Below are 21,515 nucleotides of genomic sequence, written 5' to 3'. Positions count from 1 at the left end.
GCTCTACATCATTAACTTTAATTTTACACAACTACCAGACCTTAGGGCTGACCAAAAGCATTCTCTTTGATTTGGAAGCTCTCCTGAATGTTTACCTTTGGAGGTGAGAGTCAGATGAAGCCAGTCTTGGAAGGGTGTCCTTTGTTCACCAGAGATAGAAAGGAGTGATGTTTGTTTCCTAAATTAAGATAGTCTATCTATAAACCAGATATTTCAATCCTGAAAAGACGGGAGAGTTCACAAGGTAAACCTCCAGAAAGGACTAATTCTTTTCACTGTGCATTTAACCAGACCACAGAAGGAAGGGCCGGGGATGATTCCAACTTCTGAGTCAGCAGAGAAAACATTCTTTGGAGGTAGAGTTTGGAAAGGACAACTAATCTGTTTTCCAAGCAGATTTTCATAAATAACTGACAGGAGATGGGCTGCTTCTATCAAAGTATTAACCCAAATGATGGGGGTTAATCATTAAACCTTTTAGGTGGTGGCTTGCTTCTTTGTCTCATATTCTAATCCGGGTCACAGAATGGCTAAGGCAGCTTTAAGTGAAGGGTGATTTTTTTTTTCCTTCCGTTTGCCTTGTGTTTTCCACTCTGAAAGAATGTTGTGGCTGCTCTTTTTTCTAGTAACTGCTATTCGTGCCGATCTCTGTCAACCAGGTACGTAAGCCTTGAAACTTTGAAATAGATTAACAGTTTTCTGAATGATTGACAAGTCTCTGACTGAAAGACTTTATTTTTCTAAATCTGCCGCTGTGTTGTGTCTTGAAACTTGAGCCTATGAATGTTTTATGAGCTTGAAAGAAAAGTTTCAACCATGTAAGATGATTGCAGTTAAACTTTCAGAAGTATTGCGGCAGTTTAATTGCAATCTTTGTTCTATTAATTTTTTTTAAAAAAGTGAAAGTGAAAGTCGCTCAATCGTGTCCGACTCTTTGCGACCCCATGGCCTGTACAGTCCGTGGAATTCTCCAGGCCAGAATACTGGAGTGGGTAGCCTTTCCCTTCTCCAGAGGATCTTCCCAACTCAGGGATCAAACCTAGGTCTCACGCATTGCAGGTGGATTCTTTATCAACTGAGCTACCAGGGAAGCCCAAGAATACTGGAGTGGGTAGCCTATCCCTTCTCCACAGGATCTTCTTGACTCCGGAATCGGACCAGGGTCTATTGATTTCAGTTTCATTAAATATTAGGATTTATCAGGCTCCATTTTGACAGATTTTATCATCATGTACTGCTCTTTTTTCTCTCTGGCAGATGCAGAAAATGCTTTTAAAGTGAGACTTAGTATCAGAACAGCCCTGGGAGATAAAGCAGTAAGTGCAGATCCTGCATGTTCCTTTAAAATTTTGTTTGCTAATAGCACTGCTTTCTCTGATAATGAGCCTCTATGCATAGTTATCTTAAACTTGCACAAACTACTTCTAAAGACGTCAAATCTGATATTTTCTTAAAGCAAAAATATTTGTAGTAAAATAGAAATTGTTAATAAAGTGATTTTGTCTGAAGTATTTAATCTGTGGTGTATCCTGGAAAATATGCGAAGTTCTGTACTACCCAAAACAGGCCTGGTTTGGGCTCTGTTCCTCACTGTGGTGGTCATTTTAATTTTGTCAGTCACTTTTCTCATCATTGAAAAGAGGGCATGTTTCACCTATGTAAGATCTTTCATGGCACAAAATGTTCCACTTCTATGGTCACTTGTCTTCAATTCTCAAATATCAAGAAAGCAGCATGAAATGTATGTTCATGAAATTAAAGTTAATAAAACACTCATGGGGCTCCGGTAGCTATAGGAACAGTAAAGACTCGAATTAATGAGATGGAGTTGTGTCATTCTAGTTTCAGTTTGCCAGTGTGGTCTATGAAAATTTTCCCCAATAGAAGGTGAGAGTAAGATGCCTCAGGCTAGAGATGATAAAAAAAATGCTGAAGAAACTTGGACATATTCGGTTTGCAAGGCAATCCACTATTTTGTTCACTCAGTGAGTAATAATCATTCTAACACCAACATTCCTTGAAGAACTTAGCGTTCTTTCTTCCTGGGACCCTTCTAATCACTTTGCCCACATTAGCTCGTTTAGCTCTCACAACAACCTTTTGAGGAAGATGACGTGGGTATTCCCATTCTCATTAGGTGGATGAGAAAACAGAGGTACAAAGACATTAAGTGACCTACTCATGATCTCAAGTCAGCAGGGGGCAGTGGTCAGGTTTGAGGGCAGAATCCACCATCTCTGCCAGTGCGTAGGGTTGCTTTTCCCAGAATCCTCTGAGCGCAGGCACCATGCTGGATGCTTGTATGTGGTACAGCTAAAACTAGACTTATCCTTGCCCTTGGGGAGCTTATAGTCATGGGATTGGTTGCATATTCAATGAACCAAATGCAAGTGTGCAATCTCGACAAGCATTTCAGCAAAGAGAAGTCCACAGGGACTTTGGCCTCATTAGAGGCCACAGGACCTGGCATTTGCTGCGAGGTCTAAAACACTAGTAGAAGTGAACCTGGGGAATACAAGGAAAGAGGGTGAAGGGACTAGCACATGCAAAGGCTTATTACAAAGGAGGAACTTGGGAGGAGTGAAGGGTGGAAGGATGGCCAAGGTGTTTGGAACTGGAGCAGTGCAGAGGAGCATCACATGTAATAAGCTTCAAGAGAAAGGAGGGGTCAGGCCAAAGAATGTGTTGAGGAGTTTTGGTATTAATTTCTAAAGCAAGTGGGGGTTTCGTGGAAGGGGTGTCATGACAGAATGTGTGTTTGCAAGACACTTTGGCCACAGAGCAGAGGACAGACTCAAAGAGACTAGAGTGGACAGAAGGTAGGCGGTGGGAGCAGTATGGGTGAGAGAAGATGGCCATTTGGAGTCTGGTGTGTTGATGGAGAGAGGGGCAGTGAAAGGTTTTGAGAGCCATGGGATGGGATGACAACGGAGGGAAGAGGAAAGGTCAAGGATAAGCAAGTAGATGGATGATGGCCCATTTATGACTCAGGGAACTGAGAATAGATAAGAAAACCATAGGTTTTGGACTTACTGAGTTTGAAGCATTATTGAGCTGGCTTGAGATATCCATTCCCGCGTCACTTGCACTGCAAGTGATGATGACAGTGCTGATGAAGGTGGAGGATGGCCAGAGGAGAGGGGATGGCCTTGAACTTAGTGATTCTTAAAGCCCTTGCAGAGGAGGGGGAACTTGCAAAGGAGGCGGAGGGACAGCAGGAAAACCAGGAGGATGCTGTCAGGAAAGGAAGAGCGTGCTTTCAGATGAAGGGAGTGTTCAAGAGTGTTGAGTGCTGTTGAGGGGCCAGGTGAGGGGAGACTGAAAGCTGCTCATTGTGTTGAGCAACATGAAGGTCATTGGTAACGTGAGAGAGCTGCTTTTTGGAGAGCAGGGACTGGAAGGCAGGTGGAGGAGGTTCAGAAAACGCAGTCAGTGACCGGGTGCAGACAGAAGGATGGACAACTCCTTCAAGAATTTTGGTTGTGAAGGGCAGGAAAGAAAGGACAATGGGTAGAAGAAGGAGGACTGAATAAAGCGATTTGGTTTTGTTATTTTAATGGGAAAGACTTAAGCATAGTTCAGAGTCAACGAATAGCCTCCAGTCAGCATTGAATGCACAGAGGGAAACTGATATAGTTTAGATCCAGAGAAGGGCCAAAAGGAAGCATTCCTAAAGAGGTGGATAGAAGGGCCATTGACCAGAGGAGAAACACCATATGTGGCCCTTGGGGGAGGATGTGGATAAGACATGTGCCTGTGGAAGAAGTTTTGTACTTGGTGTCAGGAGGGCGGGAGGTGGGACATGTGTCAGTGGATGACCTGAGATGTATCTATTACTTAAGAAACAAGAGTGCCTAGTGAAAGTGAGGAATGAGGGAAAGCACAGAGATGTGGGGGTACGGTGGGGGCTGAAGGAGATTTGAAACAGTCATTGTGAACCATGAGGGAAAGAAAACTGATGGAGACCCCTAAGGGGATGCCAGGCAGTTTGGGAGTAGGTCACCATGAATTGAGTTAAGCCATACTGTTTTGTGATTACACACCTAAAATGTGGGGTCAGCCACCTTAGTTTGCTAGGGCTGCTATAATAGTACCACAGACTCGGTGGCTTAAACAATGGAAATTTGTTTCCTCTCATTCTGGAGGCTGGAAGTCCAAGATCAAGGTGTCAGAAGGGTTGATTCCTTTTGAGTTCTGTGAGGGAGGGATGTGTTCAAGACCCATCTCCTTGGCTTTTAGATGGCTGTGTTCACATGTTTTCCCTCTGGGTCAGTGTCCAGATTTCCTGTTCTTACAATGACACCCATCATATTGCATTAGGACCCACCCAAATGATCTGATTTTAACCTAATCACCTGGGTAAAGACACTGTCTTCCATATATGGTTATATTTTGAGGTACTTGGGGTTAGGATTTAACATACAAATTTCTTTGTGGGAGAATACAATTCAGCCCATCCCATGCACATACACTCAAGTTTTCAGCTAAGAAAATGAAAACTTGTACTGGTATTAATACAGGAAAGGAAGCTGAGGTGGGGAGTCAGCTTATGAGGGAAGAGAGAAAGGAAGAAAAGGAATCAAGTGTTTACATACAGGATGAGATGTCCAAATGCCCTGTTTGTTGACTGGTTACTAATACTGCAGATTTTGAAGAAGAGTATGCAGTGGGAAACCCACCACACGTGCAGTAATAGAATAACCAGGAGATTCTATCCTAAACATTATGGTGACATGATTTATCATGGTCCCCAGTCTTTTTTTACATAAGATGAAAGAGAGAGACACAGACGGACACACACACCCCAACACCACTGTGGCCACAGTTAGAACCCAGTGGACCAGTTTTTATTCCATGCCTCTCTACTTTTCATTCTCTGTGTTACTTCTCTTTCAGTATGCCTGGGATAGAAATGAAGAGTATCTCTTCAAAGCAATGGTGGCTTTCTCCATGAGAAAAGTTCCCAACAGAGAAACAACTGAGTAAGTAAACAGTGAAAAGTCTTAATTGATTGTTTGCAATATTATTTGAGATAGAATATTAACTCAAAACTCAATCTTGAAAATAATTTATTTAAATATAATTTTTAAGAGACCCACATTTTAATTTAACATTAAAAAAACCTTTATAATCTAGGTCAGCTTATAGTTTATATCATGTTCAAATAATGCTGTTCGTTCAATAGGCACTATGGAGATAAATATAAAAATTTGCAGTTATATGTCATAAGCTTTCTACATTTCTATTTTATGTATAGTTCTCTTGTTGATATGATAGATAGATGGGAAGAAAAGAGTTCTATTCTCATTGTATTGGTCTGCTCTGGTTGCCATAACAAAATACTGTAGACTGGGTGAGGTAAACAACAGATTTATTTCTCACTGTTCTGGAGGCTGAGAGTTGAAGACTAAGATGCTGACAAGGTAGGTTTCAGTCTGAGGCCTCTCCTTTCAGCTTGCAGGTCCACCCAATCTTTGTATGCTCACATGGTCTCTTCTTGGTTGAAGGAGAACTGGCAGGGGAGAGAATGAGCATTCTGGAGTCTCTTTGGATGAGGGTGCTAATCCTTTCTCTTAAATGACATCTCATTTAACTCTGATTATCTCCTTATAGGCCCTGTCTCCAAATTCGTTCACACTTAGGGTTAGAGCTTCAACATGTGAATTAGGGGAGGAGGATAAATCCATAGCACTCATTTGAAAATAATTTACATATGTATAGGTTCATCGTACTGTTGGTATCTGTCATCGCACTTTGTTTATTTTCTTGAAAGTTTTAGTACAGTTTTAATAGTTTTACATTTTTGTCTGTTCTTCTGGAGGAATGTTCCCTATTTGTGATGTTTCTTTTCATCTCTATTTGTGATTAGGGTAACACTCCTGGTTTCTCTCTACCCTCTTCCTTCACTGTTCCCCTTGAGAGGTGAAATGACTGGACTGATCTGATTGATGGGCTGAAAGGGGAAGCCGGGTGCTCTCAGCACATGTTTTTCTGTGCTGCTCCTTACACTAAATACGGAATGAGGCCCTGCCTGGGCAGGCTCACACACCCTCATGCTATTTGTGCTGTCCACAGCTATGGACTGTTTAGATGGTAGGTACCAGATCCTAAGGTGTTAAATACATTGCCTCTTACTCCAGTATGTGGTGGTAGCTGCTTTAGTTCAGCTCTCCCTGGGTCATTAGAGATGAATTTATCTCATTTCAGAATTTTTTTACAATTCAAAAGTAAATTTACCTGCTGATGAAAGTCAATGAAGTCTTTTATTTTGGTCTCCTGTTTGCTTCATTCTTTTGTCTTCTGTTAAGAACCTAGCAAAGAGGGTTTCTATTTATTGGTCTTACTCAAAGCCACAATGTATTATGCATGAGCTGTGAATATAAGGAATAAAACAGAAGAATAACATTTGGAGGAACAAAATAAACATACAATATGTGGATTTGTGTGTTCACACTCACACGCATTTTAAAATATGTAACATATTCACATGATTCTGAAAATTAAAAGAAGGGGATGTAAGGTAAAAAAAAAGTTGCCTAAGTGAACTCTTCTCCTGTTTTATAGATTTTTAGAAAAGATATATTTACTTTTATCTTACACCTTTAAACTGAAGCATTCTTTCTGAAATGATATTAATATCCTTTTTAAAATAAAAAAAGTAGAAGATTGCCTTCTAAAAAATCAAAAGGAAAAATATAAGGAGAAAAGGGAACCTTAGTTCTCTGTTGGTAGGGATGTAAATTGGTGCAGCTACTATGGAAAACAGTATGGAGTTTCCTCAAAAAACTTAAAATATGTGTAAGGGCGTAAATATATTTATTATGTTTGTAAAAATTCATTCTGTACAATTGCAGACCAAGGTTGCTCTTCTGTAATTTATGGGATATTATGTTTTAAAGACCATCTTGGAATACAGTTAGAGAACTTAGTACTTTGATGTACTAAGACCTATTTTAATATTTTACCTCTGCAAAAACTTTAAAGATGCTATTTTCAAAAAGTTTAAAAAAAAACCCTAAAAATAGAATTACCATATGACCCAGCAGACCCTTCCTGGTTATACATCAGAAGAAAGAAACATACTAATTCCAAAAGATACACACATCCCAATGTTCATAGCGACGTTATTTACATTAGCCAAGCTACAGAAGCAACCTAAGTGCCCATCAGCAAATGAACAGATATAGAAGATGTTGTGTACACACACACACACAAATGGAATACTACTCTACCAGAAAAAAAGAGTGAAATTTTACTGTTTGCAACAATGTGGACGTACCTGGGAGGGTATTATGTTTAGTGTAATTAAGTCAGACTGTTATGCCCGATGTCCGAATCCCTGAGCGGGAAGAAAAAAAGGCTTCTAAGACAATGCAACTCGCAAAAAAGGGAAGTTTATTACTGACTCGAGCCAGGGCCTTCTGCCTCACCCATCACAGTGGTGCAGGGTCAGAAAAAGCCCCGAGCCCAAGCTGTTAGCAAATTTATAAGATATGCATAAGCAATTAGTAGCTGGCTTAAGCGGATTGGTTACATGTTTGCAAAGCAATTCTATTGGTACAGACTTTCGCGGGCTTTTTCAAACCTGGGCGTTCGCGGGCTTTTCAGTTTTCCCTTTGTCTCTTACTGGGCGCATATTGATTGGCTGGCTCCAGGTTACCTGATGCGGGTAGGGAATCTTACCATTTCGGGGGAAGCTAAAACTTAATCCAGGCTGCCTGTCATGGTATTAACCCTGGCAGCCTCACAAGACACATACTGTGTGTTATCACTTCTATGTGGAATCTAAAAAATAAAGCAGACTTGTGAATATAACAAAAAGAAGCAGACTCAGATACAGAGAACAACCTAGTGACTGCCAAAGGGGAGAGGGAAGGGGGAAGGACAAGACAGCGGCATGGGATTAAGAGGTAGAGTTTGCTGTATATAAAATAAATAAGCTACAAGGATATATTGTGTAGCACAGAAAATATAGCCAATTTTTTTTAACTATAAATGGAGTATAGCCTTTAAAATTGTGAATCAATATGTTGTACCCCTGAAATTTATATAATATTGTACATAAACTATACCTCAATTAAAAAAAATGAAAAACATAAGGAAAAAAGCCATTGGTCATCTCACAATGCTAAAACCCCTCAACTAGTCTCTTTTAATCTTACTGTTATTCTTGATTAGCAGAATTTATACATACTTTTTTTTATTATACTCTTACTTCCTCTGAGTGGAAAATTTCATCTTGTGACTATGCTAAATCATGCTTTCATTCTTAGGAAAAGTTAATTTAAATTCATAATATTTTAGATTAATTTTGAGAAATTCACTTTTGAAATTTTTTATTTTCTCAAGCCTGCGCCTTGTAGGAGTCTATGAATATATGATCTGGCTTATTTGCTGAGATGTTTTAACTGGGTAAATAGGCTATATATAGTAGCTTTTGTTGCCGATGTCAGTGGAAAAAATTGAAAAGTGCAAAACTAGATTGGGGTTCAACAAATTTTTTCTGGTAAATGCTCAGTTTGAGTCTCTGCAGTACTGCTGTCAGAAGGCTGAGTGATGAGGGCTGCCTAATGAATCAGGATGTGTTTAAGATGCAGTACAGGTGCTGGGCCCAATTCTACATGTGCTGCCCTAAAGGTGGCTGCATCTTTACATGAGCACGTGGCCCTCTGGGAAAGGGGATCACACGACACAAGATGGATTGAAAACAACTTCCCAGTCAGAATGCCTCTCCCAAGTGTGACAGGTAACAGAAAAACACCAGCAGCTTGGCAAATGGATCAGATTTTAAATCTGCCTTAAAGAGGTCTTTTCGTGCTAGGGTCAGGCAGATTGAATTCTAGAGGGTGGGATGTATCCCTTTGAGGATGGCTTCAGGATTCAAATTGTGAACATGTGCCAGCTTTTAAATTTTTTTTTTCTGCCACATCATTGCTTATTCTACGGATATTGCAGAAAACTTAGAGATAATGAGGTGCACTGGATGGAAAATGTAAAGAACAACTCAATAATGAGGGCTACCCTGGTGGCTCAGTGATAAAGAACCTGCCTACCCATGCAGGAGACCCTGGAGACACAGGTTCGATACCTGGGTCAGGAAGATCCCCTGGAGGAGAGCATGGCAACACAGTCCAGTATTATTGCCTATAGACTCCCATGAACAGAGGAGCCTGGAGGGCTATAGTCCATGGGGTCACAAAGAGTCAGACATGACTTAGCAACTCAACAACAACTCACTAAAGATAGCAATGAACAGAGTAATGAAGACTCTCAATTTCATCCCAGCTTTTACCCAGTCCTAACTACAGTATCTCTTCTATCAAGCATGATCACCTCCATGACACAGGGCTAGTGTCTCCTCTGCATATTTAGGAATCTGTGAGCATCCTACCCTTGACCCAGTAGAACCAGGATGGACTCTGCAGGACAGTATTCCTTCTAGAGTGAGGTCCTGGCCACCTCCATGCAGGACTTACGTCTAGGCACCATGACCCCACGTAGGCAGTGGAAGAGAAGGTCAGGGGGCCCAGACGCAGAGGTGTGGGCCTGCAGAGAGGGGGCAGGGTATCCCCACCACCCTCCCCGGAGGACGGGTGGGATGGGTGGCAGCGGTCTGCACTCGCAGCCCACAGGGAGCTGACAGCTGGGTCCATGTGAGGACCTGGTACCCCGGCCACAGCAGTGCCAACCTTGCCTGCTCGCCTGCCCACCTCAGGTCACGCAGAGCCACCAGTAGAGAGAGGAGTCGTCTGTGAGAGGAGAGATGGGCACGTCGCTCCCCAACGTGCACACGATCCAAAGAGTAGCATGAGAGTGGCAGCACCTGGAGCTCTGGTGACGGTGTACCCAGGCACCGAGACCGTCCTGTGGGTGGGATAGAGACTGGTGCCTGCCCCTCAGCTGGAGAAGGCTGAAGGTGAAGGCCAGCTCGAGCCTGCATGAAAGAGAGGGGGTGGCTTTGCCAGCGTCTGCGCCCAGATGGCTGCTGGGGCCAAGTGGAGACCACTGAAGGGAGCTGGACGGGCCTGTGGGGCCCAAGATCCATGTGCAGGGCCCAGGAAAGGCGGAGAGTGGGCAGGCAGGGCGAGATGGGAGCCATCGTCTGTGCCAGGGAAAGGGCCAGTGCAGAGGTCGCCACACCTTCTCCGAAGGCCCCAAGTGCACTCTGGATGGACAGGAGGGCGCCCCGTGATGAGGCCACCATCAAGCAGGGGGTGCACGGGGAGCCCACCTGGGGAACCAAAGCTGGCCTTTTCCTCTCCTGCAGATCCCCGCCCCCTCCCCTGTCCCTTTTCCATCCCTCAGTGAGCAGGAGTCGGGGAGGTCAGGGGCTATGGGCAGGAGGAGTGGAGCCTGGAGAGCAGAATGCATCCTGCACAGGCCAGCCCAGTGGGGGAGGGAAGCTGGGTGTTAGTGGTGGGAAGACAGTTGATCGAGGCTTTGATCAGACTGGCCTGAGCTCTTAAACACCCAGAAATGACACGCCGGCTCCATCAGTCCCCCCAGATGCTGCAGGGAGTGGAGGAGAGAAAGAGCTGACAGAGCACCAAAGGCAATGGTGTGAGGAGCAGAAGACTCCTCACTGCGCTCTCCTGAGGCTGCGTGTGCTGCACTGCTGGGCGCAAGCCAGAGAAGTTGGTAGCTGCTCTCGGAAGCCCGCTGTGCAGCCTGCGACACAGGCCCTGAGAGTTCAGTGATGGGTAAATCCAGGTCCCGCAAAGGACATTCCCAAGAAGCTGGCCCAGAGAGACGTGGAAGATGAATGAAATGTGACAGAACCAATTCTTTTGAAGTCATTACTTACAGATCTTGATATCAGGTGGTTTTTTGCTCTTCCTTGAGTTTTCTTAAAAGTAGAGTGGATGATGCAAGTAAAAAAACTAAGTGGTAGAAAGTTCTGCTTTTATTAGATCAGGTTATGTTAAGTGTTCTTGGAACTTTGAAGATAGTAAACAGGTGTTTTCAAGGTTTTGTTGTAAAGTTTAGTCCAGATTTTTGAAAAGATTTTCACAGGAAGTTTTCAATGTTGAAAGTATTATCTCAGGAAATTATGATGAAATTTTAGTCCATTTTCCAGGTCAACTGAGACATTTGTCTGTCTCCTTTACTCAAATAATGTTTTTATAGGATAATTGATCATTTTAGCGGAGAAGTAGAAGTGTAACTCAAGCACAGTGTTCTCTCTCTGAGTAAAATGATGTAGGGCACAGAATGAATTTCTTCCTCTAATTATTCAGGGATAAGCCTTGTGATCTAAGAAGGAACAACATGCTCTTGTATCCATGGTAAGGGGATTAACGGTCTTGTGCTTGTAAAATAGCAGCCCAGCTCCTATTTAGTCCTTTGATTTCAAGAAACAAGAGCCCGATTCTTCTCAGCCCAGTTGGCCCTGTCTGGTGCCATTGATGAGAAGTAGCAGCGGAGCCAGTTCTTAGACAGTTACCTTCAGTCCAGGGCTCCCCACACTTTAGGGAAGGGAGTGGACATTTCTATCTTGTTAGTGGTTTGCTGACAGAAGCAATTGTTTATGCCTAAGTATTACTGTTTCTGACACAGTTTGACAAAATTATTATTCAAGTGAATACAAAGAATTCCATCAGACCCATGTGTATTTACAAATCTTGAAAATGTATGATACTTTTCTATTTAGCTGTGCTCGTGCAATTTCACTCTATTTATTTTTACTGAAGTGTAATAGATTCCATTATGTGAGCTGCAAGTGTAAAACATAATGGCTTGATATTTGTGTGATTGTGAGATGATCACCACAATGGTTAACATCTGTCACCATACATTGTGATAAGATTTTTTTTTCTCGTGATGAGAACTTTTAAAGATTTAGGCATTTCTGTTTATTTATTACATCAGAACATGCTTTAAAAGACATGTTTAGTTCAGTAAGTGCTGTTGGCTGATTTTTCATTTCATGCAAACCCTAGAGGACAGTCACTGTGGTCACTTTGGGCTGAAAAGTCATGGAAGAAGTCATGCTGGTTGGACATGATGTATAAATGGAAGGAATTTGCATCTTTTGGTCGCTAAGTAAATTATCTACTGAAATCTGTAAATCAGTCTTCATGTTACTTACTTTAGCACCAGCTTTCTTTACATGTACACTTCCTCTTGGCTCTTTCTATCTGCACCATATTCAGGAGTCTTCATATACTAGAGAGTCCTCTGTGTTATGTTGTCTGAATATTTGTGACTGGGGAACAAAGGTTTGGGAAAGAAATCTCCCTCCTTTCCTTTATTCCTTTTCTATTATAGCTATGCTACCCCCAACTTAGTTTCTCTGTTACTCTCTTTTTGGGATAATGTAGAAACAGTGAATAAAACCAATGGAGCTCATTTCTCCATTCTGTTAGTTCATCCATCCTTCCATTTCGCAGTCCCTGAGTGTCTTTGGGACGGCTCTTTGGGAATACAGGGCCACACAGTGTAGGGTAGACCTGTGCCTTGGCCTCAGGCCCCAGGCCCGGAGAAGTCTTGTGTTGCTGATGGGCAGGGTGTTTGATCGGCTCTCAGGGGATGTCAGCTGATAAAATTGAAAATGGTGTCCAAGTTTAGTCTATGAAGTTCTCCTGTGGGTAAAATTTAGAACCCCTCCTGACAAAGACTATGGACAAGTCACATGGAATTCAGAAGTCCTTGCTCTCCCCATGATCCTCGGTCAATTCTCAGATGGAGCGTGGAGATTGTGGGCAGATTCTGGCATCTTGGGAGTTTTGGCTCCCATGTTGGATTTAATCTTTTGTTAGGCTCACACTGTGAACTTGAACTTCAAGAGTCTTTTGTTTTTTTAATCATTTTTTTAATTGAAGGATATTTACTTTACAGAATCTAGTTGTTTTCTGTCAAACCTCAACATGAATCAGGCGTAGTGTACGTGCCACCTCCAACGTGAACCTCCCTCCATTTCCCTTCCCCATCCCAACCCTCTAGGTTGATACCGAGCTCCTGAGTTCTAAATTCCCATGAGTCATACAACAGATTCCTAGTGGCTATGTATTCTGCTGGCTTAAAACTGAACATTGAAAAAACTTAAGATCATGGCATCCAGCCCCATCACTTCATGGCAAATAGATGGAGAAACAATGGAAACAGTGACAGATTATTTTCTTGGGCTCCAGAATCACTGGAGATGGTAACTGCAGCCATGAAATTAAAAGATGCTTCCTCCTTTGAAGTAAAGGTATAACCAACCTAGACAGCATTTTAAAAAGCAGAGAAATTTCTTTGCTGATGGTTCAGTTCAGTTCAGTCACTCAGTCGTGTCCGACTCTTTGTGATCCAATGGACTGTGGCACACCAGGCCTCCCTGTCCATCACCAAGTCCCAGAGTCTACCCAAACCCGTGTCCATTGAGTCGGTGATGCCACCCAACCATCTCATCCTCTGTCATCCCCTTCTCCTCCTGCCCTCAATCTTTCCCAGCATCAATGTCTTTTCAAATGAGTCAGCTCTTCATATCAGGTGGCCAAAATATTGGACTTTCAGCTTCAATATCAGGCCTTCCAATGAACACCCAGGACTGATCTCCTTTAGGATGGACTGGTTGAATCTCCTTGCAGTCCAAGGGTCTTCTTGCAAGTCAAGAGTCTTCTCCCACATCAGAGTTCAAAAGCATCAGTTCTTTGACGCTCAGCTTTCTTTATAGTCCAACTCTCACATCCATACATGACCACTGGCCTTGACCAGATGGACCTTCGTTGACAAAGTAATGTCTCTGCTTTTCAATATGGTATCTAGGTTGGTCATAACTTTCCTTCCAAGGAGCAAGCGTCTTTTAATTTCATGGCTGCACTCACCGTCATGATTATATGGGTCATGAAGATCTTTTGTGTGCAGTTCTTCTGTATATTATTGCCACCTCTTCTTAATATCTTAGCTTCTGTCAGGTCCCTAACATTTCTGTCCTTTGTTCAGCCCATCTTTGTTTGAAATGTTCCTTGGTATCTCTAATTTTCTTGAAGAGATCTCTAGTCTTTCCTGTTCTATTGTTTTCCTCTATTTCTTTGCATTGATCGATGCGGAAGGCTTTCTTATCTCTCCTTGCTATTCTTTGGAACTCTGCATTCAAATGGGTATATCTTTCCTTCTCTCTTTTGCTTTTGCTTCTCTTCTTTTCACAGCTATTTGTAAGGCCTCCTCAGACAGCCATTTTGCCTTTTTGCATTTCTTCTTCTTGGGGATGGTGTTGATTCCTGTCTCCTGTACAACATCACGAACCTCCGTCCATACTTCATCAGGCACGCTGTCTATCAGATCTAGTCGCTTAAATCTATTTGTCACTTCCACTGTCTACTCATAAGGGATTTGATTTAGGCCATACTAAATGGTCTAGTGGTTTTCCCCACTTTCTTCAATTTACGTCTGAATTTGGCAATAAGGAGTTCATGATCTGAGCCACAGTCAGCTCCCGGTCTTGTTTTTGCTGACTGTATAGAGCTTCTCCATCTTTGGCTACAAAGAATATAATCAGTCTGATTTTGGTGTTGACCATCTGGTGATGTCCATGTGTAGAGTTGTCTCTTGTGTTGTTGGAAGAGGGTGTTTGCTATGACCAGTGCCTTCTCTTGGCAGAACTCGTGTGCCGTCACAGCTACCGCTCCTGCACTTTGCCAACAAAGGTCTGTCTAATCAAAGCTATGGTTTTTCCAGTAGTCATGTATGGATGTGAGAGTTGGACTGTAAAGAAAGCTGAGCACTAAAGAGTTGATGCTTTTGAACTGCGGTGTTGGAGAAGAGTCTTGAGAGTCCCTTGGCCTGCAAGGAGATCAAACCAGTCAGTCCTGAATATTCATTGGAAGGACTGATGCTGAAGCTGAAGCTCCAATACTTTGACCATCTGATGGGAAGAGCTGACTCAGTGGAAAAGACCCTGATGCTGGGAAAGATTGAAGGCAGGAGAAGACGGGGACAACAGAGGATGAGATAGTTGGATGGCATCACCGACTCAATGGCCTGAGTTTGGGGCAGCTCCGGGAGTTGGTGAAGGACAGAGAAGCCTGACAGGCTGCAGTCCATGGGGTCTCATAGAGTCAGAAGGACTGAGCAGCTGAACTGAACTGAAATGACCTATTTTAGAGATGGTAATGTAAGTTTCCATGTTACTCTCTCCATACATCTCACCCTCTCCAAGAGTCTTAATAGCACCAAATGCCCTTGCAGTTGAAGTCTCCTAACCCTCCCTAACCATAATAGCCAATCATTGCTAGCTCTTAGTGAGCATCTGTGAGTGAATGAAGACTGCCTAACATCCTGGCTCTTAACCCTGGGGCCCATCCCCTGGGCTACAGTGGACATGAGAAGACGGTGTCCCACCCCCCATTTCTCCCTCTTGTTGCACCCGACTGCCCTGGGCAGATACTCCCTCAGTGAGCATAGTGGGGATGGTCACAGTAGAAGGATCTCTCTCTGCCTGTGGTTTATCTCGTGTTGGACTTCAGTGTCTTACCCCTGTGGCAACCAAGACAGTGGTTAATTTCTCAAAGGATTTTCCAAACCAGGAGGCAGCCCCAGCCCACTGGGGCATGTCCATCTTCACATGCAGCCTCTGCTTTGCAGCTGCCTCCAGAAGCAGGCGTGTGCTTTCCCCTGGCCTTTTCCCCACACTCTTGCTACTCTAGGAAGGAGGCTTACTCCATCTTAGGTCAGCTGCTTCAATCGGAACAAAATGGAAACACATTTCTGTAATTCCATTTCTGTAGTTGTTATTTGTAGAGCACAAGCTTGCTGGTGTGTTTGCTTAAAACCTCAGGCTTACTTTTTTTGGCCAAACCATGATGTATGAGGGATACTTACATGTACTTCTATTGAGGAAGACCCAAGGAGCTAAAATTAATCACCTTTTTGCTCATTTCAGTTTTGGTGAAATGATGCTTCTTAAGACATAGAATGGGAGATATCCTAATAAATACTTAGTCCATTTGAGTATATAAAAGAACTACTTAAAAATTTTTTGCCTAATTAAAAAAATTTTTTTGCATAATTTTATAATGGCCACTCTCATAGGGATGAACTCAATATCTTTTGGTTGAATTCAGCTAATTTTCAAAGTACATTTGTATTTGTTATGTGGTTATAATGAACCCAGTAAGAACTGTTATTTTTCCATTGCCTTCTTTTATTCTTAGAGATAATTTTGCTCTGCCCAGGTAATTTTAAAAATTATTGCTTTGCTCCTCTGCTTCTATGAATATGTGTAAATTTCTTCTCTATTTTTATTAATATGTGTATGTGTTTGTGTAAATTTGAAAAAGATTTCTGCATCTATATATGCATACACTTACAAAACAGTTGCAAAGTAATACCGAGCTCTTGTATACCAGGGCCCCTCCACCTGGGGGACTTCATCCTTCCATTGCTCCCAAGGATATGTGGAAATGCCTGGAGCATTTTGGTTTTCACAGTTGGATGTGCTACTGGCAAGTGTTATTTAGGTTAAAATGTTAACAGTACTGAGGTTGAGAAACTCTGCTCTAGCCCTGTTTCCTAATGGGTTAAATTACCATGACAGATATATCAAAATTAAGAAATTAAGGTGAATTCAATATTATTAAACTATGGAATCTTTTTACTTCCCTTTTTTGAAGCCTGTGTCCTTTTTTCCCCAGAGCACCCGTTTTTAGTCTGATCCATTCTAGGACACCATCTGCAACTTGCTTTGTTTTTCATGGCCTTGTCACTTTTGAAGCGATTTCTCAGTGTCTGTCACCTGCATATGGTAGGTGCTGCATCCAGATAGCACCTCCAGGTGGCATTTGGAAATGCGGTGTGTCTTGGGGGCATGCCTCTCTGTAGATGCCTTGGCATTGAGCCAGTGGAGAGGAGAGATAATCAACGCAGTGCTGAGCTCAGGAGAGCCACACATCAGGAGGAATTTCCCCCTCAAAATGTCAACGGCACCCTCACTGACACACAAAGGTCCCAGTCCCTTTCTAGTAAGTGATGCAGAGTGAAATGCCTTGTCTCGAGTCTAGCAAAGGGCAGGTAGTAAACTTCAAAATAAAAGCTTGATTTATTGAATTTCGGCCCAGGACCTTTGCTATGTAACAGTAACTGTCTCCATAGAAAATGTTGGCTTTAACAAGTACAGGAACAGTTTTAATGATTCGGAAATCTTTATGTCTAAGTAGATAACAGCTTTTCCTTTTATTTGCTGAGGTGCTGTGTTTAGCCAGAGTTGCACCTGGTGGAAACTCTGAATGAAGAATTGGAATTCGTGGGAAGGGACAGTGGAGTTTCCTGGTGATGGGGACAGAGGAAGCGTTTGTGGCCCCAGTGTGTGGATGGAGTCGTGTGCATGCCTTCTCCTGCCTTGTTTCTCCTCATAGCATGCCTCCCACCTGTCAGCGTGCACGTTTATTTACGTGTTTACCTTCTGTCTCTGCCCTCTTAGAAACCGTACTCAGTGGGATGGAGAAGGGACTTTGCTCTTTATAGCTCATCTTCCAGCTCTCTAAAGGGCAATATTTTGAGATTCGTGTTTGAACAGTATGTAAATATGCTTCAGATAGAAGGAATAATACAGGCAAAGTGCCCAAATGACCCCTTACTTGGTTCTGGCCTCCTCTATTATGCCAGCTTGTTACTTTGTATTTACTTAATTGATAGGAATGACTTGTGCTACCAGTAATATGCCACTCCCCATCTTTTTCACTTGACAGTGTATTTTTGAGTTTTTACCTTAAAACAAAAAAATAACTCTAGCTCAGTAGTTTTCAACTAGGGGTCATTTCTGTCCTTCAGGGAATGTTTGGCAATGTCTGGGGACATGTTTGAGTGTTGTTCCTGGAGGATGTCCTGATGATACCTCGGCCGTAGAGTCCCGGTTTGCTGCTACACGTCCTGCAACCCACAGGGCGTCCACAGCATAGAATTATCGGGCCCAAACCCAGCCATGAAGGGACCCCTAGGCTCTTTCCTTCCTTAAATCTGTGGAATAGTTGTTCCTTGTTAGAATACCTTATTGACTTTATCCCTTTCCCTTTTAATGGACATTTAGGTTCTTCCAATTCTCTGAGCTGACTAAGGGGGCTGGCAAGAACCGCCTCACCATCTGCGTATGTGTGTCGGGGCGATGTGAGTGGGTGGAAGCGTGTTTCTGGTGGCCCCACTGTGTTCAAGGAAACACTTCCACATGCCACTTCAGAAGGGCTGGACCCGTTGATGCCCACAGCACTGCCTGGGATTCCAGTTGTCTGCATCCTTCCCAGCATTTGATATTAATCACCTTTTTGAGTTTTGCCAACCGGAAGATGATGAATGAGTACCTCCTTTTTAACAGTTGCATCGTCTGATTGCTGTGTGCTTAGTCATGTCCGACTCTTTGCCACTGCATGGACTGCCACCCACCAGGCTCCTCTGTCTGTGGGGATTCTCCAGGCAAGAAATCTAGAGTGGGTTTCCATGCCTTCTCCTGGGGTTCTCTCGACCCAGGAGGTGAACCGGGGTCTCCTGTTAATAAGGCCCCAAACATGAGTCATTTGCACCCCAAGCATTCTACAAGTTGGGGGATATGTTAATGGCCAGCACACACCATTTCATTTTGTTCAGCTCTGTGTCTTTGAAAAAGGCATGAGTTGGGAGACTAGGCTTGACAGTTCTGCCAGTAGAGGTCGCTGTCCCTCAGTGATTCTCCACCAGTGTCGTCCTGCGCCATCCCCCCACCCCACCCCGCCGGCAATATCTGGCAGTGACTGGAGACAGCTTTGATTTTCACAAAGTAGGTTATGTGCTGTCACCTAGAGGAGAGGTACCAGAGAGTGAGTGAAAGTCGCTCGGTCGTGTCCGACTCTTTGCGACCGCATGGACTTGTAGCCTGCCAGGCTCCTCTGTCCATGAAATTCTCCAGGCAAGAAACCTGGAGTGGGTTGCCATGCCTTCCTCCAGGGGATCTTCCCAAATCAGGGATTGAACCCAGGTCCCCTGCATTGCAGGTGGATTCTTTACCGTCTGAGCAACCAGAGAAGCCCAGGAATTCTGATGTGGGTAGCCCATCCCTTCTGGGGTCTTCCCGACCCAGGAATCAAACCAGGGTCTCCTGTTAATAAGGCCCCAAACATGAGTCATTTGCACCCCAAGCATTCTACAAGTTGAGGGATATGTTAATGGCCAGCACACACCATTTCATTTTGTTCAGCTCTGTGTCTTAGAAAAAGGCATGAGTTGGGAGACTAGGCTTGACAGCTCTGCCAGTAGAGGTCGCTGTCCCTCAGTGATTCTCCACCAGTGTCGTCCTGCGCCATCCCCCCACCCCACCCCGCAGGCAATATCTGGCAGTGACTGGAGACAGCTTTGATTTTCACAAAGTAGGTTATGTGCTGTCACCTAGAGGAGAGGTACCAGAGAGTGAGTGAAAGTCGCTCGGTCGTGTCCGACTCTTTGCGACCGCATGGACTTGTAGCCTGCCAGGCTCCTCTGTCCATGAAATTCTCCAGGCCAGAATACTGGAGTGGGTAGCCATTCCTTTCTCCAGCACATCTTTCAAACCCAGGAATCGAACCCAGGTCTCCCGCATTGCAGGCAGATTCTTTACCAACTGAGCCACCAGGAAAACCCAGAGGGGAGATACCAGGGTTTCTGCTAAAACCCTATGATGCCGAGGTCTGCACCCCACAGAGAATTGCTTGGCCCCAACAGAACCAAGGTGGAGAAAACACACTGGATAAAATCCTAATATTTGAAAGGAAGACATGACAGTCCTCATAGTAATAATGAAACTTTATTATTATTTAAAAGAAGAACAACCTTTAACCTCTATAAAGGTTATAGAGGGAAAAGCACACCTTCCTGAGAAGGGTCTTCTTGGGGGAAAAGGCAGCAAGGAGTGAAGACTGGGAATTAGCGGTGCCCCCTCAGTGTGGGCTCTGCAGGGTGGAGAGGTGGCTCGGGGGCTGTGCTGATGTGCTGGCTGGGGTGGAGCGAGGTGGCTTGGCGGTATATGTGACTCAGGCAGGGATGGGGCAGGGATCTCAGCTGGGTCAAAGGAACTGTGGGTGGGAGTTTCATGGGGAGGTGGTGGCCGGGCCCTGACTCCCTGGACGCGAGGGGGACATCAGGCTGCAGGAGGCTCAGGACCTAGTGCCGGTCCGCTCCTATCTCTGCAGGGAGGCTCTGTGACTCTGCCCTGGGGGTTGGGGGTGGCGGATGGGGAGAGCTGGGGGGGGGGTGCTGGCCTTGGAGCAGGGTGGGCTGCAGACAGGGAAGGCTCAGGCAAGGCGGGAGGTCTGGCCGCGGCTCAATGTCCTTCTCAGACGCTGTTGCACCCGTAGTAGAAGCTGCTCCTCAGAGGCCCCGGCTTGGGCACAAAGGCAGGAACCACCCCATTCCTCCACACGGGCTGGAAGGCAGACAGCCTGGGCTCCGGACTCTTGGTCTCAGGACAGTCAAGCAATTGGGGCTCGTCAAAGCTCCTTTTTTCTTCCTGGCATCTACTGAGGGGCCTCAGTCCGGTCTCATTGGCACCGAGATCCGGTTGCTCCGGTCTGGGCAGACACGTGTAGACGCTGCCCGTGCACTCAGGGAGGGTGATCTGGATGGTCACCTGTCTCTGTCTGCTGCGGTGGTGGCGGCCGTTGCACCGGCGAGTCTTCCTGGAAGTCTTACGATGTCGGGAATAGCGCAGCCCCATGAAGTGGTGGTGGAGCAGCCGGCTGGGATAGCGCCTCCAGGCCTGGGACACCAAGGCCCTGCGGGCCAGCCTGCGGTACAAGGCGGGCGAGTCGTCCCGATGCCGGCTGCTGCGGGCCCGGTGAGCGCGGCGGACCGACCGGACGTGGCCTGGGTCCCGGCGCGGTGGGAGGCGGGCGGGCCTGGGCCGTGGGAAGCGGGGCTGCGCGGCCTTGTCTGTGCTCGGCCACCAGCCCAGGTACCTGCTCAGGAAGCTGCCCATGCTGGCCGGGTGGCGGGTCGGATCTTCACGCGGCTTTGGCTTCTAGGCGACCGAGGTCAGCAGACGTAAAGCTCAGGAGTCTCAGGCGACCGTTGGCATCCGGCTGCAGGCTGGCGCGTGTGGCGTTGGCTCCTCGGGGTTCTCTGGGCTCAGGGTCCTGCGCACACTAGGACTGTGCCCCCAGACGCAGGACCTCAGCAGCTGCCGCTGCCCTCTGAGCAGAGTGGTTCCTCCAAGCTTCTGCTGCAGGCTCTGGATCTCGGCTCTGGGCAGATCAGCCTAGGAGTGCCTGAAATCCTTGCGCTTTATATTGGAGGGGACAAAAAAGAAACAGTGTACACGTTTTTGTGTTCTTGTCTTTTGAAGTAAAAGAGTGACTGAAAAGATAATGATTGGGCAATGTGAAGATACAGAAACAAAGAACAGCTTTTGGGTTAGGGAACTGGTAAGAGTTTAGATTGTAATTCGGCTACATAGCAGAATCAGTTGACTCCCGGTTCTCTGAAAGATACAGATAAAGGCCTGAAACACATTCCTAAGTTGTTCTTACAGGAGGGTGACTCCCCACCCCTCAGAGCTTTCGGGGTGACTTCGTGATAAAAAAAAATCTGCCTGCCAA

General features: G+C 44.8%; 1 protein-coding gene across 5 annotated transcripts in view; it reads left to right on the top strand.

Annotated features, from left to right (window-relative positions):
- CLTRN (collectrin, amino acid transport regulator) overlaps positions 1-21,515 on the top strand; it is a 184,402-nt gene that overhangs the window by 143,311 nt on the left and 19,576 nt on the right. For 2 of the 5 annotated variants that reach the window (XM_065915136.1, XM_065915135.1), the window contains exons 2-3: positions 1,258-1,316; positions 4,897-4,982. In XM_065915136.1, the coding sequence (XP_065771208.1) occupies positions 4,936-4,982 (47 nt within the window). In that variant the 5' untranslated portion in view covers positions 1,258-1,316; positions 4,897-4,935. Of the gene's footprint in view, positions 1-472; positions 660-1,257; positions 1,317-4,896; positions 4,983-21,515 lie in introns of those variants that run through there. The other 3 variants (XM_065915133.1, XM_065915134.1, XM_065915137.1) reach the window with 3 other exon arrangements.

The sequence above is a fragment of the Muntiacus reevesi genome, chromosome X, assembly GCF_963930625.1.
Source record: "Muntiacus reevesi chromosome X, mMunRee1.1, whole genome shotgun sequence".
NCBI lineage: Eukaryota > Metazoa > Chordata > Mammalia > Artiodactyla > Cervidae > Muntiacus > Muntiacus reevesi.
The sequence above is the reverse complement of the archived record's forward strand: the minus strand, read 5'-3'. Positions and strand labels throughout refer to the sequence as shown.